At 36.5% G+C, this 27,986-nt stretch overlaps 1 protein-coding gene across 6 annotated transcripts in view; it reads right to left on the bottom strand.

Annotated features, from left to right (window-relative positions):
* Positions 1-27,986, bottom strand: part of LAMA2 (laminin subunit alpha 2) — a 453,474-nt gene that overhangs the window by 106,966 nt on the left and 318,522 nt on the right. For 5 of the 6 annotated variants that reach the window (XM_036413664.2, XM_036413665.2, XM_036413666.2 and 2 more), the window contains 5 exons: positions 27,078-27,164; positions 23,260-23,453; positions 13,478-13,620; positions 10,127-10,225; positions 1,040-1,151 (listed from right to left, as the gene is read on the bottom strand). In XM_036413664.2, the coding sequence (XP_036269557.1) occupies positions 1,040-1,151; positions 10,127-10,225; positions 13,478-13,620; positions 23,260-23,453; positions 27,078-27,164 (635 nt within the window). The remainder of the gene's footprint in view (positions 1-1,039; positions 1,152-10,126; positions 10,226-13,477; positions 13,621-23,259; positions 23,454-27,077; positions 27,165-27,986) is intronic. The other variant, XM_045573302.1, reaches the window with a different exon arrangement.

Below are 27,986 nucleotides of genomic sequence, written 5' to 3'. Positions count from 1 at the left end.
CTGCTGGACGAAGAGAGCAGTGTTCACATATTCCCCAGGTACAGGCTCACGGCTATCCCATACGGCACTTCATTAGAATTAGATAAAGGGGCCCCATTGGAACAGCCACAACCAGATTAAAATGCTGTTGCTTCTAGCAGTGGGGAATCTTTGGGAGTTTCTGTCTCTTGTGGGCCAATGATCCCTAAGTATGACCTGTCAGGACCTGCCTTGCAGGTTTATCTCATGGGCTGTCTTCTTTGGCTGCCTTACAAAGCAAACTACCTAAAATGCAGAGGAGTGTAGAGCAATCAAAATGTTTCCATTTTAAAAAGCAAAACCACAAAAATGATCCAAACCCCTTTCTACTATCTAAACATAAGGGTATGTTTATTATATATTAATTAGGTATTTCAGGACTAGTGGGCTTTTTAATTTTAATTTTTATTAGCTGTTTTCTTTAAGAGTTTTTCAATCTGGGCTTTTGCCCAAAGGTGGCTTCCACTTTGGTTCTCCATCAGATTGGCAGATGCCAAGAACTGACTCCTAGAGAGAGAACTGCGGGCTCAGTGCGCTGTAGCTCCGGGGAAGGCAGCGCCTCCAAATTCCCAGCAACAGATGTTCATTAAAACCACACCAAGTGTTTTTAAAGGCATTCTGAGAAATTAGAGTGCTGCTTTAATGTTCCAAGCAGATTGACAAAATTAGCTTAAAAAATTAAACATCTATTAACTAGATTTGAATACAAACAACCGCAAAGCATAATTTGCCCATTAGTTATTTAATCATCATAGCCACTCCTTAACATGTGAAGCATTATTAAAGGAGTACCTTCAATTTACTTCTATCTGCACTCATCAAGACAAATTGACACGCTGTTGTCACTACTTTAACACTCAGCAGATAACGCCCTTGAGAAACTTGACCAACATATTTTTAAAAATCCAACTCTCCAACTTAGAAGTGACATCGATTGCTAGAGGAAGTCCAGTCCTGTATAATCCCTCCTTCTGTTCTTCTGTTGGGAGAAATCATGATTAAATTGTGGCCGTTGTCATACCTTCTGCATCCCGGACAAGTCCCTTAATGAAATCTCCCAAGGAGTTCGCTCTTGTGTTGCTCCTCTCAGCATCCTGTCCAGTTTGCTCACCATCTGCTGTCACTTTGGTAGCCTAATGATCCAAATTCGGGAAAGGCATAATTAATAGAGATGATGAAGCTACTGTTAGATAAACTGCCTCTGGCTACATCTTCTTTCAGATATTACGTTGAGCCAAAGGCAATCAATGAATTATTGATCAGATGTACTGGAAGCTATGCCCTGTGCTCAAATATACAATTAAACTTTATTACTTCTTCCATTAAATGGGAATCAGAGAGCTGTATTTGGTCTTTTTGGAACCCTCGTTACAGGCAATGGCACAGAAGAAGCGATAAAGCACAATTATTTTTGAAATATTTTTAAGATATTGTTGCCAGAAGTCTTTAATGAATTCTTCAGTCTCTATATGTTTCAGTTTTGTCCATATTTTATTTACTGAAAAATTGTGGAGTGTAGCAATAACGGAGGCTCAGGCAGTCTGTCTCAATCAGCTTGATCTTATAGATTTGGTTTAAATCAATACGTTAATTAAAGAAACAAAGTGGTGGAAATGCTTAGCTACAAAGTAGTAAATGCTTATTTTATAACACTCTAAAGATGCCAGTAAAACATTACAGTAAAGCGAATGTTAACTTTTCCCATACGTCATCACCAAAAAAGATGGGTATTAATCACAGAACCAAACATTACCATCAACAAAATAAAACAGAACCCCAGAACAGCCTTACCTCCCAAGGAGAATCCGTATACAGTTTCACCTTATTCACACTTGAAGATACCATTTAGACACAATGGGATGAATTTCATGTGTTCATAGTTAAGATATACCATGTTTAGTCAAATAAAAATGGCCCCTGCTACATTAAAAGTTTCTTAAAAGATACTATAAGATTTAGAGCAACTTAAAATAGGTTTATAGTTCATTTTTTATATGTATGCACATGCTAATAAATATGACTTCTTTTTAAATAAAGAGATTGGAATAATCCAGCTATAGTTAATGAAGCAAAGAATCACAAATTGCCTCAAAATAATTTGAATAAGGTACAAGTTGGCAGAGTTATATTCATGCTCTAAAATCTTGTACCAGAATGCTTGCACTCTAGGTGCTCAAAGAATCTACATTTTAAAAAAACATTAAAGTGGATTTTAAATAGAACTAAATGTCTGGCCAGGACAGAACATGGTTAGAGATGCTAGAGAAAGTGTTTGCATTTTGTGATTTCCCAGGGGCAGTAAGAGATTTAATTTATGAAAGTTCTTAAAGTTTTGCAAAAATGGCCCTAGTTGGTTTGGCTCAGTGATACAACATTGGCTGGAGGACTGAGAGATCTTGGGTTCAATTCCTGTCAAGCTCACGTACCTCGGTTACAGACTGGATTACAGGACCCAGCCCTGGTTGGGTCATGTGTAGGAGGCAACCAATCAATGTGTCTCTCTGACATCAATTTTTTTTTTCTCTCTCTCCCTCCCTTCCACTTTCTAAAAATCAATGGAAAAATATCCTCAGGTGAGGATTAATAAAAACAAACAACTCCCCCCCCCCACACACACACAATGCACAGATAAAGTAAACTTTAGTAAAATTAAAAAAAAAGTTTTGCAAAAAATGGTAGCATATAAAGCCCAACTATTATCATCTTTTTAACCAAGGATAGGAATCCAGTAGGAGCTTTGGAAATTCCTCTTTATGGTTTACAGTGTATATATCCAATGATTTGGAGAGTGTTGGTCCATGTATTAGAATGCTCTGGATTAACTCCTAACACAATAATGAAATTATTTTAGCTTTTAGATTCAAGGCACAGATGGGTCAAAAAACTTCTTGCATACCCATACCACACATACATACACAGGTATAATTTTTTAAATGTTGTTTTTGAATTACGAAGGCCAACAACGTAAGATGTTGGTCTTCTGAACTGCTTTAGATGTTTCTCTAGTCTGGACTTGGCTGTACTTTATGATATCACTCCTATTTTCACATGTCATAGAACTCTATAATATGGGAGTTGATCTACATTATGGTCATCTTATAATATCTCGTAAGAATTAATACATCGACAACACTAGGATCTCTTACTATAGATAAAATGTATAACACTAGGATCTCTTACTATAGAAAAAATGTAATTTGAACTTTAATTTTTCTTTATCAGATGTACTTACCTATATTACCAAAATATCATAATTTACATAAATATTTGTACATTTGAGTTTAACAATTCTTAATCGTTCAAAGCATCGAATTTTTTAAAAATACATGTGTATCAATACACTGACCCTTTTAAATTCTAGATAATCAAGATGGTATTCATTGCCTTGACTTCTACTTACCTAATTAGTTTACATGGTAAGGTGTAAGCATCATCATTAATAAACTCCGATATTAAGATAATAATTCCACATGGCACATGCTCAGAAACAAGTTAAAAGAGTCATGAATAAGACCCTACGTAATCAATTTCCTTGCTTCCTTGTAGTATATGAAATGTGACAAACTCTTCCCTTCCTAGGGCTTTGGTGTATCCTGTTGTCTTTGCCCCGAAGGAGCTTTTCCTCTACACTTCCAGTGACTGGATCCCTGCCGTCCATTAGTGTTCAGTTTAATAAGTTTCTTTTCTTGGTGTGGCCATTTCCAGGGCACCTATCTCTATTTCTGTACTTCCTACAACAAAACATTTCCTTCATAGCACCTGCACTGTAATTACTTATAATGTGTTGGCTTACCTGTTTATTGGCTACCTCCCTGACTACACAGTAAGCTTTAAGAGGGCAAGAACTTGGTCTGTTCTGCTCATCACTTATATCCAGCTCCTGGTATGGCCTACCTTATAACAAATACTGAGTGAATGTTGTTAAATATATTGACTAAACAATACTTTCTTAACTAATCTTGCCAACCTTATTACCATCCTTATTGCCTACCTTTCTATGAACATTCCTATAAAAAGCTTTTGTTCATACTCTGGCTCCTTAACTCTTCTCCAATTATCCAAAATCAATCCAGCCTTTGAGATTTAGTTCCAACATCACCTGCTCTGTGAAGCCATCCCTATTTTGCCCACACTCCTCTTTCTTAGATATTCAAAGACAATGATCATTACCGCCATTCATGACTATTTTGAGTAATTACTTTGTTAGGTGTTTTTTCATATCTATCTAATCTTCATCCTTGGGGACCTGGGCTATGTCTTATCTCTCTTTGTTCCTCGGAGTGCCAGGCATAGCATCTGGCAAAGTATAGAAGGTCAATGTTGTTGTGTGCTTGGCCGATATAATGAAAATCAAATCAACTATCCCTCTCATGTTCTAAAGCCTGTTGATGGAAAATAAAATCTCTCTCCATATGCCTTCTCAATACCATTCAAACTGGCCATATGCCTGGTGCTATGCTTGCCAGTGAATGTGGATGGCTGGGCAGTGTTCTGGGCGTTTTTCAGAGCCTCCAAAAAAGCTGTTGCTAAAGGGCTGAAGCTTAGTGCTCAGGAGGACAGCCAGGCTGGAGAGCCTTCCGTTTCCAACACACTGCATTCTAGTCATTGGCTTCATGGCAATTCAAAACTAGCCTGTGATTACACACCGAGGACCCTGCTGGTGGGTGAGGATGGGGGCAGGGGTTAGGGGTGGGCAGAACTGATCAGGGCCAGCACAGTGCTAACCGAGAAAGAAGGCAACCTTCCCTCTGCATCGGCAAGAAGAGCTGCCTCTTTTGGATGTCCTCGAGGCGCGGGAGAGGGGGTTATGAGGTTCCTGTACCAAAAGCATTGACTTATGGTATTAACACTCTAAAAGATGGGTGATCCAGTCAGGCTCAGCTATATATAGACGGATATGTGTATTCAGATGGGCTTACAGTACTCCCAAGTGTCTCATTTACTTGTCCCGCCTTTAAGGATACATAGAAGAAGGCATGATCCCTCATTTTATACTGGTGAAAATAAAGATATGAGCAGTTAAGTGACTTTTCTAAACTTAATACACAGGGAATGGAAGACAAAACACACATTTTCTGACAGAATTTCCCCCCTAAATATGCTGTCTGTATCCAGGAATACTAGGAAAATACAGAAAAAGTGGAACATTCTACGTGGGAAGAGAGACTATTGCTCTAATGTATGCACAACTTTATGCGCCTAAAGCTTTAGGTTTAAGTAAATTGTCGTATTTAAAAATCCATATCAGAACAGTATGTAGATATATATTTTAAGTGTCATGTCTCATTACACAGTAATTTAGTTGAAGAGTCACCCTTGTCAAAACCACCCATGAGAGACTCCATAAAGAAAGCCTGTGACAAATGCACTGACAAATGGGGAGTGGTGATAGATAGTGGGAGCACTGTGAAAATGTGCAATCCACAAAAGTCAGCTTCACCCAGGAAAGGCCATTGATAATGTTACAGATGAATGTTAAATAGTACACGATAGGAGCTATCTGTCTGGTACACTTTGGCTCTTCTTGTGTTTTATTAAATTACCATCTCCATCCCTTAATCATCTTTCCTCTTATTCACTATTATCTTGTCCTTTGAGTTTTTGACAAATGTCTTATCATTTATCTTAATATGCTGTACAATCTTCCTTTCATTCTTTATCTTTGATTTTCTTATTTTCACATCCTCTTACCTCTGTCCTATAATCTTTCTAGTGTTCCGTTGTAAATGAAGCCTTGTGTAGTACTTTGTACATATCTGTCTTACTTTTGATTACCTTTTCTTCTTTACATTCAAGCTTACTCAAATAGGTATGTTTTTCTTTTCTTTTCTTTTTTTTCTGGAGTATTTCTCTCTAGGCAGCATGCATTACCATTAGGCACATATTCATTTACTTCTGAACAATGTAGCTGTTACTTTCTGTTTTTAGCTTGAGCAGTTCTCACTGTGCCTCTTGAAATCTGCACATCATTTTCTTGGTTGGATATTACTAGCGTCTCTCCTTTTCTGCCTTCTTTATGTTACAACTAGAATCGAATGGGGAAAAAATCTAACTACTGAATGGAAAACATTGCTTAGATGCCATCCATTTTTGCATGTACAGGCTTATGTGGATTTCCAGCTAAAATTAAATTTTAGATTTAATAATTTATATGATATTCTCAAGGGTCATCTTCAAAAACAACCAATTCTGTGTATGTTGTGAAGTACTCCTCAGGCATGCTGCTAGGATAGACATACGAGGAAAAAGACAAGGGGCAACCAACTGCCCTTGTGAAATGATAAGTCAGTTCCATGTGGAATTTCCCCCTAAATATTGCAGGTGTCAATTTTGAAAGTTCCAAATCAAACAAGTATAATTTATTGTATATCCTCCCTCCCCCCCTCCCCTCTATCTCTCTCTATCTTTCTCTCTCTCTCAATATAATAGCAGGCACTATAAAACAGGTTCTTGGCAACTTAAACCTTTTAAAACTATAAAACAAGGACTGTAAACATATAATGTCATTGATACTTAAATCATTTAAAAACTAACTTAATCATTTTGGAAATGTTCAATCTTCATTTAAATTTGCTTTTAAATTGTACATACGGAGTAAAAGACAAAGTAAATAAAGCTAAACTTTGATAGTTTACATAATCAGTCTAACATATAAATAACATTCTCCTTTTGTAAAATAAATATTCAAGAGATGTTTATTAAAGAAAAAAATCCAATTCAATAGAATTGTAAATATATTCTTGATTTTAGTACATTTTAGTACTTACTTTGGGTTTCTCTGTCTGAATGCTATTATTTAAGTTACTCAAATTAGTTAATTACTTAATTTAACAAATATTAACTGAATACCTATTAAGTGAATAGTATTGGTGATACTGTGGTGAGAAAAGATACACTTCCTGTCCACTAGAAGCTAATGGTCTGAGGGGGCAGAAAGATATCTGTCAAGAGATCATGAAAATAAACTTAAATATACAAACTAGGGAACAACCAAGATATCTTTCAATAGGTATATAGGTAAATAAACTGTGGTACAGTCAGACAATGGAAAATATTATTCATTGCTGCAAAAAGGAACAAACAACAAAAAACACACACAAAAAACTAGGAAGCAAAGTAAACTATGGACTTTGAGTTGATAATGATTTGTCAATATAGGTTCATCAGTTATAACAACTGTGTGACTCTGGTGAGGGATGTTAGTAAGAAGGAGGCTAAGTTTGTATAGGGGTCGAGGGTTTATGGGAACTCTTGGTATTTTACAATCAATTTTGCTTTGAATTTTAAACTTCTTTAAAATATAATGTCTATTTTTTTTTTAAAAAAAAAAAGTAGAATGGGAGAGTCTGTTGGAAAGATGGAAGGATGAAGGCTAAGACATAATGAAGATCTGATTCTTCCTAGTGAAATGTTTCTTGTGTCTCTCCGCTGAGATAATTAGAGTGAATCAGCTCAATGAGGACAATGAGGTGTCAGTTTTGCTTATACCTCTATCCTCAGCATCTGTCATACTGTCTTAGTGTCTAGAACATGGTAGACTCCCAATAAATATTCATTCAATGAATGAATAAAATGCCACCTGTTCCATGGGATTTTCCCTAATTACCTTTATCAAGATTTATTTCATATGTATGTATTTTTCAGGTACATCTTTTTATTTTATTTCAAGTCTTATTGTTTATGTACTTGCAGTTGTTCCACACATCTAAATGCTTTTGTACACAACATACACGTGCAACAATGCAAGCTCCTCGAAGAAAGAGGCTGAGCCTCATTTGTATCTTTCATCTGCCAACACCTAGCTTGGCTCTGCATGTGCTTGTTGAATTGAGTTTACTCTGCTGATGACCTGTTTACAATTTCTTATTTAGTTGTGCTCACATAGCAAATACAAAATCATTAAATATTCAATTAATATGAGATAAATATACTCATCACCCTAATTAATGTCTAACTACGTTTGGCAAGAAACTCTATTTTGTATTTGTACATTCCACATTGCTGGTATGAGATGATGAAAAAAGCATTCTGTATGCTATTTGTGACATCAGGGTCATGGTTTAGCATTTTTTTGTTTAGAAGATTTTTTTTTGTTTAGAAGCCCATTTGATGTCTCTGTGGAAATTTTTCTAAATCAGCATCATGTGAGGTGGAAACAGTACTGGGCTAGTAGGAAGCTGGGTACTGGGCCTACTTAGGTCATTCCATTGTGAAATGATACTATTGCAACTAACCTTCTTATGAATAACTGGAGAGAAGGAAAGAGAAGACCAAATATCGTAGGCATTCTATTTATGCAGCTTTGACAGGAATAACAGCTTTGACAGGTTTAACACTCCCCATAGATGGCTGGGGGAAGGGACTGGACAGAGAGGAGAATAAACACGTGCACAGTAAAGTCTGGGTGAACAGGAGAGGTACTTGTCTGTTAGTCACACCAGGGCATAGATCATTGGCCAGAGCAGGCATGGCCACTGCAAGCATAAGAAGATTTGAGGTATTTAATCCCCTGAACACAGAAGCTCTTACTCTCTTGCCCTCTTGGCCCCTGGCTTTCTTGTTGTAGGGGGCACATTCGCTTGGCTCCACAGCATTCACCCACATGGCTCAGGGACATGTGGACCCCACACAATGGACTAATGGACTGCAACTAGCCTGATGCTGACCTGAACCCAACTCCACCATGGATAGGAAACTTTGAATGCTGGCTCTGCTCCTGGCTCTGCTGGATCCCCAGTTGTACATCTTTTGGGACTGGGTTAAGGGAAATGGGACTTTGGGAACCCAGAGATGTAATTCCATGTTAATAAAAATCGCTCATCCTCCCATGCAAGTCTTGGAAAACCCTCTTTCTAGAAATACTAAGGGCCCCCGATGCACAAAATTCTGCAAGGGTTTCGGCCCCCAGCCTCCGTGGTCTCGGCCCCCACCCGCCAGGCTTGGTCCGGAAGGAAGTCCAGTCTAGTTAGCATATTAAGCTTTTATTATTATAGAGGATTGTAAGGACCCCACCCTTAGCACCAGTGGGGAAGAGGACACCACTTCCACCTATAACACCTGGGTTTAGAGAACTGTATGCATGGCCATTAATAATTCACTTCCTGGTATGGCCTGAAGTATGTCTTCTTTAAAAAAAAAAAAAAAAAAAGGACTAATTAATTTGTAAGAACCTTCTTGTACCAATATCCTTTGTTATTTAACATTCGTAGGTAATAAAACTGAATCCCTCAATTACAGGCCAGTTTTCCTGTTCATGCATTTTTCTGGCCACAAGATGGCGAACTTTATGTTGTTTTACTCATTCTCTTCCAGCAAAAGAGAACCTTAGCCCTCTTGCAGTTTTGAGCCTGATAAAAGCAACATGGACTTGACATTCTGATTCTAAAAGGTGTCTTAAATGCCTTGAATTTTCACAATAAAGAAGATTTTCCTTTTGTGTGGGAATACTGATACAGACTGCATTTCTATACAAATGCAAAAATCCCATGAGGAGATCAAAGAGGCTACAAGTATTTTCATTTGTTTCTCTTTTTTCCTTACAGAGGCAAAGACAGTGCTTTTGAATTTCAGAATTGATAAAAAAAAAAAAATCTTCACCATGGAATATACTAGATAGAGTTTTCAAAATAATACTGCCATTCTGGTATTTTTAGCTATTGCTCTTGATACTTCACAACTATCCCAACTTTTTGTGTGCTACTAGGATCTCAGGAATTTTTTTTTTTAATGATATATCTTACTGATATTTTACAGAGAGGAAGGGAGAGGAATAGGGAACCAGAAACATCGATGAGAGAGAAACATCAATCAGTCGCCTCCTACACACTCCTCACTGGGCATGCACCCGCAACCAAGGCACATGCCCCCGACTAGAATCGAACTGGGGACCCCTGAGTCCGCAGGCATATGCTCTATCCACTGAGCCAAACAAGACAGAGTGGTTTTCTCAGGTTTTATTTGAGGCAAAAGTAACAATTCAAAAATACATATATTTCATGCACCAAAATGGGAATTCAGAACAAGATTTGCATTTCAAAAATTTGAAGTAATTTTCCTTAATTGACATGATCTATCTGTTTTAAGAAGATTTAGAATTTTGCCAACTTACCCTGGTCAGAAGCTCATTCATTTCTGTCACCAGTGTATTCACATTGCCCTCTGCCAACTGAATGAGCCTCTCTGGCGCCCTCTGAGGTGAGAGCAAGTGCTGAAAAAGATTTCATTCATTTACACATTTTATTATAGTAAATGCTTTTGCAGTGATTATGAGCTTGAGCATTTAACAGAACATTGCCCTTTATGTACAAAAACTTAGCCTTCTCACCTTCTAAGCAAAGAGAGAAAAAAAACTATTTCAATTGAGCATGTATACTGAGAAATGACTATAAGTACTTCAGGCTTTTTTCCCTCCTCATAATGCTTATGCCAGTTCTATGATGTAAGTGTTATTTCATTTTGTGTAGGAGGAAACTGTGGTTTGAAGAGAGTTAAAAACTTACACAGGTCATATAGCCAGTAAAGGGGCGAGTCAAGATGAAGGCTGAATTTTTAAAGCTCACATTTCAATTTACCAAGATTCCACTTCAGGGTGAAAAGGGGACGCGAGTCCTTGACCAAGGAAACTGGCCAGGCACTGGCTAACTGGCCTGACCTGAGGGTTGGTAGGAGCTGGCCTGGCTCTCACAACAAGGCCATTTTCTCTCCCATTGAACATAATCAATCTCACAGGATGCTAACGTGAGACAGGGCATTCTGTGACAGTGATGAATGAAACAAAATAAGACCACTCCATAATCTTGTCTAAGCACAGACAAAACCATGGTCTCTTACAGACCACAGAAATATCCAAATCCCACTTTCTGCCTGATGTGAGTGACCACTGCCTCCTTCCTAATTGGAGCTTTAGCCTCCCTTTGTTCTTCCCTTCTTTTAGATAGTGATTCATTAGAATACTCAATTATGGGATTAATCCCACTTCCTAATAGCACCCAATTCAGCACAAAGTCCTACTTCCTTGAACCTGCCCCACATTGCCTGGCACAAACCCTAATACTACTAATAATTAAATAATACTAAGTTATTTTTAATGCCTTCTTACTGAGATACCAAAAATTCCCTATGGTGTGCAGTATCCCTTGTTGCAAAGAATTAGTAAACCCAGTTTTGGACCATAAAATGTGTGTTTCCGGTAGTCTCTGGCTGGAATCAGGGAGCATTAACACAGTTCAAGGAACCAAACAAAGAGGGTAAATAACTTGCTTAATGTTTAAAAATATTAAAATGGGATCCCAAGTATGCAGATAATAAATGAATTAGGAAGAAGAACTCAAACACAGAATCAAGAAAGACTGGAATTTAAGGAAAATCAAGGTCATTTTGACCAACACCCAGCCTTAAGGAAGTAGCTAACCAAGTCCCCTGGCTTAGATCATGGCTGCAAATTAAGGCCTTTCATAGGGCCCTTTAGTACTTCATCTATTTCTTAAGTATTATTATTATTTTAAATTATGTATTTGCTTTTCTAGTTTAATGTTCTTTGTATTCACTCCATGTATAAGAAAAATAACTGGTGAGCATCTTCTCTATTAAAACTCTTCCCATTTCCTGAATACTGGGCCACCAAGGTAAACTCAGATCCCTCTGCCTGGCTTTCAAGGTTGCCCTTTATGTCAGCCTGCCCCACTCAAATCTTAAGCGCTAATTTTTATTAGTAGGCCTGACTTCTGATGTCTGTCTGACAGGCTTAGCTAATTCATGCCTGTCTCTGCTTATGTGGCTCTCTTAAATTAGGTGGAAAGAGTTTGTATGGGCCTGGGGTCAGGGCGACCTCACCTATGGTGGAATGAATTCCCCCACGTGAATTATTATCTCTCTCTGAGATTTGCAAAGGTGGCTTCCTTCTCACAGGCACTAAAGTAATATAGCCTCTATTCAAACCCAAGCTCTATGCCTACTGGCCATGTGACCTTGCGTCTCACATGTAACTTCTCTGTGTCTGTTTCCCTACCTGAAAAAAAGTGTAGATGATCTAGTACTTCTTTCCTACTTCTTGGAGTTTCTTTAAGATTTATGCATAATATGACCAGCAAGGTGGGTCAATTGCCTACCACAGAGATATTTGCCAATAAATGTTAGTTATTCTTGCTATCATTGTTATTGCTTTCTTCTGGAAAGCAGGAATAACATTTACTTTAAAGACCATGATCTAAGTTAAAAAAACATACACACACACATTCCCTAAAAGATACTCTGCCAGTCAGTGCCTACTAAATTAATCTTAGATTTTTCTCTCCAGTCCTCACCAATATTCCTCTGCCTATTAAAATTAAGTCAATGCTTCATTTTCCAACATAAACTACACACTCAATAATGCCTTCCCTGGTTACTATAAATCTTACCCATTTTGCCAATCTTTATACTCTATTTTATGTTAAATTTTTATTAAGCACATGTTAATTATGTACTTTTGCTAATTGTTTCATTGTATTATTTAATTATTTGTTTAAACCATAGACTCTAAGCTTCTTGAGAGTAATGACTACATTATAGGAGTCATGAAACCCCCAGGGAACCAAGTGCGCTGTAGAATTTCTCAAGAAATATCTAATAATTGACCAAACTTGTATACGTAGACCCCTTTCATTCATCTTTTTTCATCAGATGAACCCCAATTTCCTAAACATTTTATTTCTCCTATTCCATTAAATAGTGAATGTTTTAATGATGTTTTAGAATAGTGTTTTTCAAGTTAGTTTTTAGTGAAGTACTTTAAAAGGTCTACCTGTTCTCTAGCACAACGTTTTAATCTTATGTTTTCATTTTGATATGGAACTGAAATGTAAGGATTTCTGGAACCTTACTGGGCACCTGAGAGGTGAAGGACCACGTGACCTCAGTACCTCCATTTGCATGCATGGTCAATCATAGGGCAGACTGAGCACATAAATCATTCTTACTTGTCAAGTGATGCCAAGTGCCATGTTAGGACCCCGTGCAAGGGGCTCTCCAATTCAAATTGTGGAAAGGTGAGAGGGAGCTGTGATTATTGCATTGTGTGTGCCCATGTGGAAGCAGTCCACATGATCTTGATGCCAGCAGCAACTTGCTTTTAGTAAAACTTACCTGTTATTTTATATTAATGCTTTTAATTTGAATTTTATTGGCTTTTGAGGCTTTTGTAAGTATTAGTGTGTTTTGATTTATGGAGTTATAAGTATAAGGCATTCATACTGGATTTTATGTTTGCACATATTTAAGTAACATCATAAAAGTAATTTAAGCCAAACACTGGGGGAACATGCACCTCTTTTCCTTAATAGTAATTTGTATATTTTAGTTCTCAGGTTTGAAAAACACTGGTTAAGAGAGCTTCTGAATGTCCATAACATTCTACATTTAGCAATTATATTGAAACTTCTGTCATCTTTTCCTGGCCCTTGCTGTTCCCACCTCAACCTACCTTTAGTTCCTGAGTCCTATTTTCCAGATTGTACAGCATCTTATATGGAGCAGGCAGTGGGCCTGTGAGGTTAATGCCCATGGCCATCTGCTCCAGACGAGCCAAGTCACCGAGAAGAAGGCCCGTGCACTCATCTCCACAAACTGCAGAAAGGAAGCAATGAAGACTGTTTACTGCAAAGTATCACAGGCAGATGTTCCAAGATTTCAGCCCTGAAATATTTTATGGCCCAAGTATAATTCTGTGAAAGATGATGCTACTCATCTCAGACAATTAACACTTTCGAATGAATAACTTTTGGAAAAGGATAAAAAGAACAACAAATGAGCAAACATAACGGCCGCCCAGAACCTGATAGAAACTGAGGAACCAAATGGATTGTGAGGAGAACAAGTGTATTGCAGGAGCATTAAAGGAGAAGTAAGATTTGAAATATAGCATTATAATGCCCCAGAAACTTCCACAAGAACAATCTAGAGAAAATCTGTAATTAGGAAATAAAAATGCTTGCGAATGTATGAGACGCTACATTAGACTTCACTGTGGAGTATCTATAGCAATTGGGTCTCCACATGCTTCATGTACTACATATCCAAAAACTGTATAAATTGCTAGCTTTACATATACAGTATTAAGAAGATTTCTTTAAATGCAAATGAAAGAATTTTTCTTTTTATAATTTCCATTCCCCCTTCATAATGATACTTTACTTATTTACTTTTTTTATTTTTTTTGCCAACCTTTTCTCAGCACATTACCACCCATGCATGATCAGCTGCAGTCCCACAAATTTCTACTTTGATGATTAACCTAATAATCATCAAAATAGAAATTTGGTAGATAAAGAATTGCAAAGGAACAGAACAAAATATTTTTATAAGTACCAAAAGTGCTAATGTTCTGCTCATAATGTTTTCAATGATTAGAAAGGAGGACTATTCATATTTGGTGGTTGTGGAACGGGCCTAGTGGTAGAGTTGGTGGAGAACAAAAATGGATTGTTTCTTCATTATCAAATTAACCTATTAAAAATAGTATAATTTCTAAAATTAAAATATATTGATTTTTCTGGAAGATTTAAAAATATACATATTCAGTTTTAACATAGTTCAAAAATTTTATTTTACTCTTTACCTGCCATATACATATTCTATATTCATGTAAAGAATCATAATTTCTAACAAATTCTACAGATAGAAGTATCAAAACTACACACATGTTAGATGAGAGAAAAATACATAGTAGATAATATGGATATTTGGAGCAGCTTTGGATCATGCCCAAAACTGTCAAAATTCAATTAGTTCTCTAAACAGCACTCCCCTGAGCTGCCTAATGGAGAGAAAACCATTAACGGAAGCTTGTAAACAAAGAGAAGCAGCTCAGAGGGTGATTTTTTTTTTTTTTTTTTGATAGTACAGCAGTTAAAGGTGAGTTCCCCCTTCTTGGGGATTAAACTGCCCCAGCAGGGCTTTCAATAAATGACACCCTTGTAGGTGACACCTGCATCTGTGGAGCATCACCTGCAGGGACTTTGCAAGCTCCTGAGGCCTTGCAAGCAAGGGGCATTGGAGGCAGCAGCTGAAGTCTGGAGTGAGGGCTGCACCTCTTCCTCTTCTAACCAGAATGACAGAGAGTTTGCTCCGCGCGGGAAGTGAGTGAAAGGAAGAGCACTGTGGCTTCACACGCTCAGGTCAATGCAAGTGCTTGAGAAGCCTCAACAGACCTGTCTACATGAAACAATTACACAAACACAACCTGGAGCACAATTAGGCACCGAGCTGACTTTGCCTAAATACCAGGACACAGGCTGGTTCTCAAACTGGAGTGGGTCTCAGCATCATCTGGAAGATCTTCTTAATTCACAGAAGGCTAGACCACACCTCAGGGTTTCTTATTCCAGGTGAATGAATCACCTGGTTTCTGATTCTCTGAGGGAGAATGTGCTTTTCTAACAAGCTTGCAGGTGAACACTGAACCTTCCGATCCATGCACCACATTTGGAGGAGCAACCCGGTCAGCAGTATTGGCATCACCAGGGAGCTTGTTACAAATGGATCACCTTGGACCCACCCCAGGTCTGGTGAATCAGAATCTGCATTTTAGAAATAGTCCTTTGTGACCTGTCCATGCTGATGTTTGAAAAGCATTGCTGTAGGTCAGGGGTTCTCAAGTTGGGCTGCACATTAGAATGGTATGAGGATTAATAAAATAGGTAAATCCCCTTCTCACCTTCGGAGAATCTGATTTGATGGGTCGGTGGTAAGGCCCAGGCATCTGTATTTTTAAAAGATTCCAGATGATTCTATCATGCTGCCAATGTTTAGAACCACTGGACCAGGCAACAAACTTTAGGGGTGTTCACTCAATCCTAGAGGGAGCAAGGACTTGGAAGACATTATCTTGCCTGCTGCCTCCTCTACCTATAACACTTCTCCCTCTGTCTTCCCCTATGTGGCTCTTGGATATTTAGGTCAAGTGCTCAGGGGTTACTTCCTCAGAGGGGAAGGCTGTAATGACTCTGCGATTACTGTCCACACCAATCCTACAGCATTCCCTTTGTCTTGTTACCTTAACACTCATGTGTGTGGCGGCCATCTTACTACTTTATTTATTGTTTCTCCCTCACTAGAGGAGGGACCTTCATTATCTTTGATCATAGCATCTAGGAAATGGTCTTCCATATAGTAAACAATTAATAAATATTAATAGTTCTTTACTAATATCATTGTGAAAGTTCTTTACTAATATAATTCCCCAGACAATATTTTGGGGAATACCACCAGGGAGTTAGAAGAAAAGAATTGAGAGAGGGAGGAGAGTAGGAAGGAGAGAGGCCAAATAGGAAATGTCTGAAAGTGAGGACATAATGATCAATGATAGAAAACAGGTGTGTAAGTAACAGGAGAATAGGATAAAAACATGGTTAGAGATTAAAAGGCAGAGACTGACTGCTGTCAGTGAGGTGACTGTTAAAATATCTTCATGAGGTCATCCAGTTATGACCCAGAAGAGTTATTGGAATGGAGGGATGGAGGAGAAGCAAAGAGATATGAAAGATTATCAAGAAAGAAACAACAAAGAAGGGTTACTGAACAGATAAAGACGATGCTCATTTCTGGGGAGCAGAAAAAATTGCCATTTCTTTGCTGCGCCTCCACCTCAGACTATGAGGTAGAGTCTATTTGCTACCTTGAATCTGGGTTGGCTCTATGACTCACTCTGACTCACAGAGTGTGACTGCAGAGCCTCAGCTTCAAGGGGTTTTGCACTTTCTATTTCTACATTCTTGGCTCCCTACTGCCTTGTCAACAATCCCAGATTAGCCTCCTTGGGGAAGAGAGGCAACTTGATCTTGAGAAAGGCAGGCCAAACCACTCCAGCTGAGGCCCCATCAAGTGAAGGAGGCCATCTGGGACTCCCATCTGGGACTCCTCAGGCATGACAACAAAAGAACTACCCAATGGAGCCCAATCAAATTGCCAACTATAGAATCTGAGGAGATATACAGTGTTATTTTTGGCTATTGTATTTTGAAGTGGCAGTGTAGAGAATTGATACCCCTTCCCAAATTTTGCATGTATGGTCTAGAGCACATGTGTCAAACACAAGGCCCGCGGGCCAAATCCGTCCCGCCAGGCCTTGCAATGTGGCCCGCACTGCGCTGTCATCACTGCACTCCGCTGCGTTTCCATCACAATGACAGTTTATGACTGTTCAGTAAACCATTCAGCCCGTGATTTAGGCTGGATTTTAGATTTTGGCCCCTTCTCTGATTGAGTTCGACACCCCTAGTCTAGAGTGTAAATTCAGAACAGAAACAAAAAAGAAGTATTAGTTACAAATCCTAATTATATTACAAGTTATGAAGAATATGAAATATCCTTTCCCACTGAGTCCAAGTTCATCACTGTTTTAAAAGCCCCAGTTAAGTTCTAGTGAAGATGTATTTTGGGCAGATATTCCCAGGACGTAAGTAAGCAAATGCTCTTTTTTCAATTTTAAGATCTTGAAAGATACTTGCTACTATAATATCTGACCATGCTTTCTTAGGGCCCTGTGTTCTTCAGAAATTTTTTGCTAGTTCAATTTCCAATTTATCATAATTTATAGTCTACCTATTTCCAAGAAGGAATTGCATCAGCTCATTGATAATGTATGGCTAGAGGCTCCTTACTGATGGTTCCAAAATTTTCCAGGAAAAAGTTTTCTCAGTTTTTATTTCATACAAAAAGAATTCAGGGACCATAATGCAGAACTAGATCTGATTTACTGTAATATACTATCGAGTAAATTGGTGAAGGAGAATGCCAAGAGGCATAATGAATGGTAATTTTTCTCTCATTGATTCTACCCCCTGCCCATCTGTTTTGGTTTCTCATCTTCAGCTGTGAAATGAAAATGTATTTAATTGCTCTTTCAAGGACTCATATATTCCATTTTATGTCTCTGTGTCCAAAGGTCTATTATTATCCCATGTCTTATGGTCTCTGCACTTGGCTTTTTGGGGCCCAAAGTGCAAGCACATTTCCATCAGTGAAGGGTAAGTTTTATATATGCTCCAAGTCATATTCTAACATCTGTCCAAAGGGGTCAGAAAGACTTATGAACACGACAGCCATGGGGATTTTTTCAAAGCTTCTGGATAAGTCTAGTGCAGTTATAAGATAAACACATGGAGAAATGTGCCCTTTACATAATGACTTGCTATTTTGTTCTGACACAAAATATTTTACTTACACCACAAGCTACTTTTATTTGCCCTCAAAAAGTCTGAAATGTCTGGCAACAAACACTGGAAATGAGATGCAAATGAAAACCACATTTAATTCACTATGATAGGGGAGATTTGAAGAGTGTATAGAGACATGGAATATTCAAATTATGTAAACGAGTATGTTTTCATAAGGGTGCAATAATTGTTCAATGTAAATTAACACTTATTTAATAATCAGGACCCCTTAAGCCCCCCTCCCCCAAACAAACATCTTTAAACCATTCTCCTCCTGTGCAATAGAAATTAGATTTATAAAGTGAGATCCTTCCTAAAATGCATGGGAGCAAAAGCAAATATTTCAAGACTATGATTATATTTTACATGACTAAATGTTTCTGAGACTTTGCCTATAAAAATGTCAGGATAAATTTGTATCTAATATGAACAAATGCAGTACTAAATTCAGACTGTTATAGCTGGGCATATGTAAGGGGAAAATCATGCTGCTGATATTACCCATCTTTCTGTTAGCAATTAGTACAAAATACTACACTAGAGTCCCCCATGCATAATAAGTACTGGCTTACTGTCACAAAAAATTCACATGCTGCATTCAATCCAAAGAAGCTGAAATGATGCACTGAGTACTTTTGAAAAGGCCAAACCTATTAACCAATTTTAGCCAAAGATACATAAATTGTCTGCTCTAATCAAGAAGGGATAAGTAAACATACATTTCCAACAAAAGATAAAATTTGTGTTAATATTCATATTTTCGTTTAACTCTTCCATATTAAGGCCATTGATAGTTCTTTGAATACGATTTATATTTCTATATTTTCACTTTCCAAAAGAAACTTTTAGATTAGCATGAATTTAGAGCTTATTATTAGATATAAATAAACGCTTTTAAGATGAAAAAAAATTGGTTTTAAACTGTTATTTCTTTGAATAGAGAGAATGTATTTTGTAAGCTTTAGGTGAGGCTGATGAATTTGTTCATGTACCAAGTTATGATATATATATATAATATAAATTTGTGTGGTTTAATTTTATATAAACATTATTTAATATCTATGTTAAATAACATTCTGTACATAAATACATATGAAAAATAAGTTCAATATGGTTCCAGTAAGGGTTTAAGTGTTCAAAAAAATAGAAAATTTGCTTCTGACTGTAAAATCATGTAATTCTATTGTTCTATGAAGTCAATAAATTTCTTGCATCTAGCAGAGTAAAAATTATAATCTAATGAAGTTTACTCTTGCCTGGCAGGCTTGGCTCAGTATTTGACCTATGAACTAGGAGATCACAGTTCGATTCCTGGTCAGGGCATATGCCCCTGTTGTGGTCTCCATTCCCAGGGTGGGGCATGCAGAAGGCAGCTGATCAATGATTCTCTTTCATCATTGCTGTTTTTATCTCTCTCTTCCTTTCCCTCTCTGAAATTAATAAAAATATATTTAAATATATATGTTAAAAAATGGAGTTTACTCTTAAAATAAAGTCTGACTGAAAATAAAGGAACTTGTGATCAGCCTCCTCTATATGACAATTCAATCACACAACTCCTTAAGTCCATTGATAGAACAGCTTTCTCAATGTGTTAGACAAACCACTGAGTCTAATAGCTAATAGCCAGGAAAATCATCTAGACTCAGAGTATTTGCTCTTCAACAACATTGTTAGCCTAGACCTATGCTAAGGAAGTTGACAATAAGAAAAACCAATGTGAGAGAGACACATTCTCACATCAATTGGCTGCCTCCCACATGGCTCCAAATAGGGCCAGGAACATGCAACCAAGGTACATGCCCTTGACCAGGACTGAATCCAGGACTCTTCAGTCTGCAGGCCAAACTGGCTAGGGCTCTTTAACAGAGCTTTTACAGGTGCATTACCACATTTAGCTAGGTTTACCTTAGATTTCAGGTAAAAAACACATCATGATTGTTTTTGCAACATTGGAAAGCAAAACAACATCTTAAATAGTATATTTGAGATGATTATACATAATAAAGCTGATATTTTCCTAATATTTCACTTACAATGAATAAAATAGGAAGCTTCAATTTGGTATTTATAAAATGCTATTTTAGGCACTCTTTATGGGATAACATCTTGCCAACAGCTACTAATTTTAATTTCTGCTCTCTAAGAGAGCAATGCATTTTACTATGCCACTCACAACCCATTTTAAACATCTTGTGAGTCCTGTGTTAATTATTAGTCTGCAGAAAATAGGACATGAACAAAGACAAGTTTTGTGTTTCACAATATCAAACTTTAGTATTAAGTAAATAATAGCTTGCTCATTTTCCAATTTCAGAGAGGAAGGCGGTTGTTCTCATTTTAGAAAATTATATGTAAATTATGAATTAGAGTTGAAAGAGGAGATTCGATTTACATTAACCTAGCTTACTAGGAAGAAGTCCTGATTCTGGAAGTTGAATAATATCTATTCAGATATCACCTACATGCGTAGAAGTTCACACTGTAGAGAGCTGTTTCAAATTATTCCTTTTAGAAAACAATGAAAGGCATTGAAGGGAATGTGAGAACCAGCTATTATATCTTTTCACCTGCATAGAAGGTAGGACTTCACTTAACAATATCTGATGGATAAGGCTCTGTCATAATTATCATATTGACATTATATATATTTAAATTTTTCATTTTTAGTCCATTTTATCTTTATTCTTCATTGAGGTAATATGGGCTCTATGCTCAGAACTGGTTTCTCTCAGAAGACATTTCTTTTATCACAAAGATATTTTCTTGCCTGAACCAGGCTACCTCCATCCTCTCCCTCCCACGGACCTTAGAAAAATTCCTCTCTACTATAGAGTCTATAGTCACATGCTGTAAAACAGGCCCTGCAGGTAAAATGTGCCAGGTGAATCCATTCTTTGGTGTCTTGCTCTCATCCAGCTAATGGATAGAGAAATATATTAAAAAGTATTACAAAGAGAACTGAGGATAAATCAGTTATGTCCTCACTGTGTCTTGTTTTATTATTTCATTTCAAAACTAGAACCATACCTGAGATCTGGGAAAGATCAACATATTAGAATCATGGCATATTTTTCCACAATAGGAGAAATTTTATAAAACGAGAAAAAAATATCTGAAGATACTCTATGTAGCATTTCCTATAGTGAAGCTAATGCAGGGGTAAAGATAACATAGTAAATGGAAATCACTAAGTGCAGAATAAGAAAAAAATCTATACATCATTTATAAAGTGATAATATTTTTATAAGTATTTTATAAATAAAGAGACATATGTATTTATTTGTAAAATACTTGTAAAGACTTTAGAAAAGGTATCTAGATATTTAAAAAAAAAACCTCTAAAAGAATATTAAAAATTTCTGGACATAGCAACAGATCTGAGTGTCATGTACAGCAGTTGGAAATACATTTCCCTATGGGACAAAAATAGTGCAAATGAACATTATCAGGCTGGGATAACTTCATAATTGGAAGGTTGGCACTTTGTTATTTTTCTATGGTTCACTGGGTAGATTTAAAATCCACAGATGTGACAGGGGGGGAAATGAGTTGAGTTTTTTTGTTTTTGTTTTTACTGTAGATTTATCTAAATGTACAATATATAAAATACTGATCATCATCAGAATAAGAACTTAGAGTCATTGTTATTGATGGGCAGAATGACGACTCCCTCAAAAAGAAATGTCCAGAAAATAATCCCATCATTTTATTGCTCACAGATTTTTAATGTTACGTAATTTTTTTGTGCTTCACATTGAATGTGATTCTTTTAAGTTACTTCTGGAAAATTAATAAAATTGATGATTTAAAATTAAAAGACTTTAGTGTTCACATTAGGAATATCTATCAATTATCTAATTAAATACATCTATGTTACGTTAACTTGGAAACAATATTAAAACAAGCTGGATTATGTTGGAAGTCCACTTAAATTATCATTAAAGTATGCAATTATATTTGAGAAAAGTGAATATGTATATACCATGAGCTGAATATAATAATGTAAATGTCTATTACATTCAATCTCTCTCCCAAAAAACTTAACGTTTATTTTATTTTTAATGCATTTTCATTAAAGATGTTTGAAATACATAGAAAGATAATTTTAAAATCTATATTCCCAAACACACCCAGCCTTTTTTTGTGTGCATGTTTTTAAAGCCATCCTTAGTTTTTAAAGTAGTGGTTACAAAACTAGAGCATAGAAATTCTAATTAAGATGCCATTAAGAGTTAAACACACATAATATGTTAAAACCAGAAATATTAGCATGCATTAATACATTAAAATAGGTAGGTACTGAAATATTTTATATTTCTCTTTGTTAGAAAGAATCAAGACCGCTAATGTAAATTCCTTCAAGGAAAAGAATGCCATAACATAACAGTCCTCTAAATTTATGTGACCTATTTTAGATTAGAATTTGTATAAGATCCAATAATTATATAACTATTGATATTTGTTGTACTTTCAATATAGCATTACTAAATCCAGAAGCAGGTGGAAAAAAAAAAAAGAGAAAGAGCAAGCCAACTGCTCTTCATTTATTGTACATGAGAATAAAAATACTCAAGTTCACTGCCAATGCTTCCAGGTTCTGCAGTGCAAGAGAAAGTTATGAAGCAGTAAGCCCATGGGTTTCTATGAAAGCGAGGAAAGAAAAAGTCCATTGTAATTCAAGGCTAACCAGTGTTTGTCCAGCCAATTACACAAACAGGAAGATTCTAAAAAATTTAATATATTCAGGCCTTTAATCTGTCACAAAGACAATGCCACCTCTGAGGTGAACACAATAAAAATAAAATCTGCCTCCAGAAATGTTGTTGTAGGTCTTCAAAGCACTGACTAAAGCATGCTGAGGATTTTCTCAGCTGGTCTTGGCTCAGCAGGATGGAGACAAAAAAAAATAGCAGGCAAACAGCAGAAGGCTTATAGACAGTGTCAGAAAGAACGAAGCCCAACCTTTGCAAAAAGAAGTCTCTCGCTGGAAATTAGACAGAAGTGGAACCGGGGCCCCCAGGACTCAGAGCTACGTTAGTATACGTACAAATGCACTCCGTGCCCTCTCGTGCATGCCAGTGCTCACAGCCATCACACTTCGGCCCCGTGGCTCCAGGTCGGCACGTGCAGAGCCCTGTGACCGGATCACAGGGGACAGGCACTGAGCCGTGGGGGTCACACTCACATTCTTGGCAGGAGCCTCCGGGGCTACTTGGGCTGCCAGTATAGCCAGGGGCACACCTGGATTGAAACAGCGACAAGCAAAGGGAATTAATGATTTCATGTCTCTAAATTGCTGCTGTGTGTGTTGTTTTAAATGAAAGAAAACTGATAGCAAGAGTCAATAGGTCAGGGGTCAGCAAACTTTTCCTATAAAGAGCCAGGTAATAAATATTTAAGCTTTGGCCGTCAAGAGACAACAATCAAAATCATGTAGGAAGAGAGAGAAAATAACTCCAAAAAGATTTTTTTTTTTGGTTGATAGAATTTAAGATATAACAATAATGAAAATAATTGGTACAAATTATTTTATAATAATAATCTACTAAGTAAAACTAATCTATTAGTGTAAAGATGAAGGTTTCCCATCAGGTACTCCTCAAATCAATGTGTTTGTGCCTGAGCCAGTCACTGCCAGCCAATGGCGGGAATCTGGAGAAAGGAGAGATCTACTCTGCACTTGCGCGAAGAAACCCAGCACTCTGTAAGCCAGACCTCAGCAGCCCTTAGGGCAGCCATACTCTGAGTGTGTGCTGCCTTGGTGCTTCAAGCTCCTGCCCTCTGCCTTTCACCTGTCACCCAGGTTTTAGCAAATCTCTTCCCTTTTGAAACTATTTAACCTCCTCTCTTGATTTCTACCCTGAAGAGGGGATAAGAAGCCCTCCACTGGTGCCAAAACCATGAAATTTTATTGAGTGACAAGAAGCAAGTTAAGTGACAATAAATTAGGTCTTTTATTTAATTCTATTGCTCTTTCCTTTCTCAAGATGAACTATTCACTGTGTGTCCATGGAAGTGGGCTAATGTTGTATAAATAAAATACATAACATCTACCTGAGAAATTACAAGGAAAACCCAACTGGATAAACCCAAAAGGCAATCCACTCAATGACTCTTCCACTCATCCATACATTCGTTCAGTTAATGATGCTCCCTCGGTTATATTACCAGAAGTAGCAACTTTACAAGATCCTGGCAAGACCATATGCTCTGGTTTACCCAGAATGATCCCAGATTACCTGTTTCCTGGTTTAATTATAGTTCCTGTCTCTCCTTCCAGTATTCCAGATTAGACAATAAATTATATATAGTCTAAAATTAATCAACAATCAGAATTTTTGTTCAAAAGGCACGTATGGGAGGAAGTTGAGAGATAATAGGATGTTGAAGCCATTAGTTACTAACACTGATCAAATAATTTTGGACCATTTTCAGTGACCTGGTATTGTAAAAATTTGCATGGCTGATAGTGAAAATTAATTTATCCTGGCCTGATTAGAAAAGGCAAAGCAAGAAGAAAATTACCTGTAACATTAGGCTTTTATATATTATTATAAAAATTGTTATTTTATTTCCACTATATGATCAATAAAAGTGTCATTTATATAAATCCACTTAAATTGTTTCCTAACAAATTTAGGTGAAAGAATTCTATGCTGGTTCAGATTGATTAAATGCTCAAAGAGTTTATTATACGAGTAACTAAGAAAGAGCATGGTAGCGTTTTCTACACTCCTGCAGACCCTCAAGACGTGTAAGCAGTTCTAGACCGAAGCTGATGAGTTTGGGCAGGTCATAATGTGATTTAAATAATTTAAGGATCTCTCAGAAGTGGAAAAATGTATTTGGAAGGTTATAGTAAAAAATTAACCAGGACCTTTGGTTTAATTTAGCCGGATAAAAGCAATTTTTCAGGGAAATAGAACCTGACCATTTATGTTAGAGATGATAAATGTAAAGCTGTAACAACATTGGATAACTGCAAAAACAATTCAAGCCTTTCACATTTGATAGTGTATGACCCTGCTCCTCTATATGCTATATAAACTGCCAACTCCTATTTATTAATGGATATTAAGAAATAAATTTTCTATAATCACTCTGCCTGAAGACAATAATTGACATTACAGTGTACCCTCCGGTCTTTTCTATATACATGCTTCCGCAGTTAGTGGTAACTTCAATTTATAAATGTAGCTATGCTATCAAACATTTCTTTTCATAAATTACTGCAGATAATTTCCTGGGTGTGCAGGGATGCTTTCAGTCATCATCCTGCTGGAGTTTACAAGGGCATGAAATGAATATTAGACTAAGCATGAATACCAAAGCACACTGGTGGATGTTAAAGTACATATCTATTCAGGTGATGTGTATGTCTCCAAAACAAATGGAAATCTTTTTTAATTTTGTGTTGCCTTAAGCTATTTAATTGCTGCCAATTTCTGTGGACATGGAAATTGTAAATGCACTATTTTATATATATATGCAAATACTGTGTTTAGAGTTACCACATAGAATTATTTGCAAATACGTTTTGCAAACATATAGGAACTGCATTGGAATTTATAAAACAAATTTAATTATTTAGTTACCTACTTATGTCTGTTATTAATACAACCATTGCTAGTAATATTAAAAGAAGAATCTTAAATGAGTAATGATAACATTAATATCTGTTTATATTTGCTCTGTAGCATAAATAACATCTCACATTTTGTTAAAATCAGGGTCAAAGAAGCTAAACTAACTCATACTAGTTAGTCAAAGACTTTGAACTGCTGGAGGAGAGTGGGGTCAATTCTCAGGCCTTGTAGCCCCTCCCATGGGAGAAGCAGCTTCTATGTAGGGCTTAGGAAGGCATCAGCAGTACCCTCGGTATGCTTGATCTTCACAATGTTAATTTAAAGTAGGTAGAACATCATCTATTTGGCTATGATAGGTAAGAAAATGGAACCCAAATAAACTAGAGGAGCTAGGCTATGTCCATGGGTCTTCATATAATTTTATACTGTTATCGATTATGCAAAAATTATGTGTACATTATGTTAATAGTTAATATTAGTTACTATTTGTTATTTAGAGATAATGCCTAAAATATACTAAAAATGGCAGTGATACACTTGAATACCCAGGATACAGATTTTATGGTTCCAGGAGATATTAATGACAAACTTACTAGACAGTCAGTCTGAAATTGTGCTTCTTAATTTACCATTTATATTATAGTTAGAATTAATTTAATAATGGCATACATTTATTATCAGATTTTGTAAAAAAACTTGGTGAGAGGAAGCATTTATTAAATACTGTTTGCCTGTTGAAAATGAGAACTGAATAACCAACACTTTATTGTTTGAGCTGTTCTAATTAAGAATACTTGGTACCATTTATATTCTGAATTATGTATATACTTGCTGATGTAGTGCCATAGTGTTCAGAACAGTGATGTGTATGTAATTAGGGCTATTCAATATCTTCTATGGAACTAAAATGAGAATTATGTGTGGCCAGCTTTTTGTTATTATATTAACTACTTATAAGCTTTTGGAAATTGATTTATTTGTTCTTATAAAGCTCCCCCCACCTCTTTCTCTTCACACACACACACACACACAATGGTATATATGCATGTATATGTTAGTATGTATATATATTTATAGACTAAAACAGATTAGAAAATTGTGAAATAATTTGTTTCTTAGGATAAACTCTAAAGATAGAAAAATAATTTTGAAAGCATATAAACCACCAGTGAATATGAAAATAATAAAGCGATGAAAGTAATGAATACTTTTCTATTATGATCCTTCATTATATTGTCTCTACGCATCATTACTCTCTACGCAGCATGACTGTTCGTACCGTTCACAGTACTGGCCTTCATATCCACGTGGACACGCTGTGCAGCGGTAATCATCCAGGCCTTCCATCACACAAGAAGGGCTGAAACTGAGTCAGAGAAACATGTAAAAAACACTTTCACCGATTTATTTTACAAATTTAAGTAATTCTCTCCATGATCTAGATCAGAGGTGGGGAACATCAGTCCCGCAGGATGCACAAAGCCCTAGAAATCATTTGGCCTGGCTCTGCCAAAGCAGTTAATTAAATGTTTGACCAATTAGAACAGGCTAATTTTTAAGTTGATAATTTTGAACAGCCCACAAATGATGTTATAACTATCCAAATAACTGTTGGCAGAAAAAAGGTTCCTCACGCCTGATCTAGATGCTTGGAACTTATTTTTGGTGATGATAAATGCCTATTTATAATTTTAAGTTCTTATACAAGGGTAAAATATCACAACTAAACAGTACCAATAATAATCAACAAATAAATATGTTTGGTTTTTAATGAATTAACAATTCATCAGAGTGACTACGTTAAAATTTTAATAATTATATGACAATTATAAAATATGAAACATTTAGCAAAAGTGTCCACTTTTCATGAATCAAAAGAAAAAAAAATGTTTGTCTGACAGAATAAGTATTATTGAATACTTTCAGGTAATAAAGGCTGTATTAAACTTTTTCTGAAAACTCAGCTCAAATTGCCACTGGCACTTCAACATATGAAGTATGAATAAATGTTTTACTTAAAATAAAAGAATGCATTTTCTAATTTACATAGAAATTTCAAACTCCATTTTACTTGAAACATCAAGTAATGCAATTTAGTGTGAGAAAAGAAGGAAAGCTTTTCTCACACTAAATTGCATGAAGTGGATAAGATTTTTCTGACAGTTTTATAAGTTTTACTACTAAGTAG

This window comes from Pipistrellus kuhlii, unplaced genomic scaffold (genome assembly GCF_014108245.1).
Source record: "Pipistrellus kuhlii isolate mPipKuh1 unplaced genomic scaffold, mPipKuh1.p scaffold_m20_p_5, whole genome shotgun sequence".
In the NCBI taxonomy this organism is placed as follows: domain Eukaryota; kingdom Metazoa; phylum Chordata; class Mammalia; order Chiroptera; family Vespertilionidae; genus Pipistrellus; species Pipistrellus kuhlii.
The sequence above is the reverse complement of the archived record's forward strand: the minus strand, read 5'-3'. Positions and strand labels throughout refer to the sequence as shown.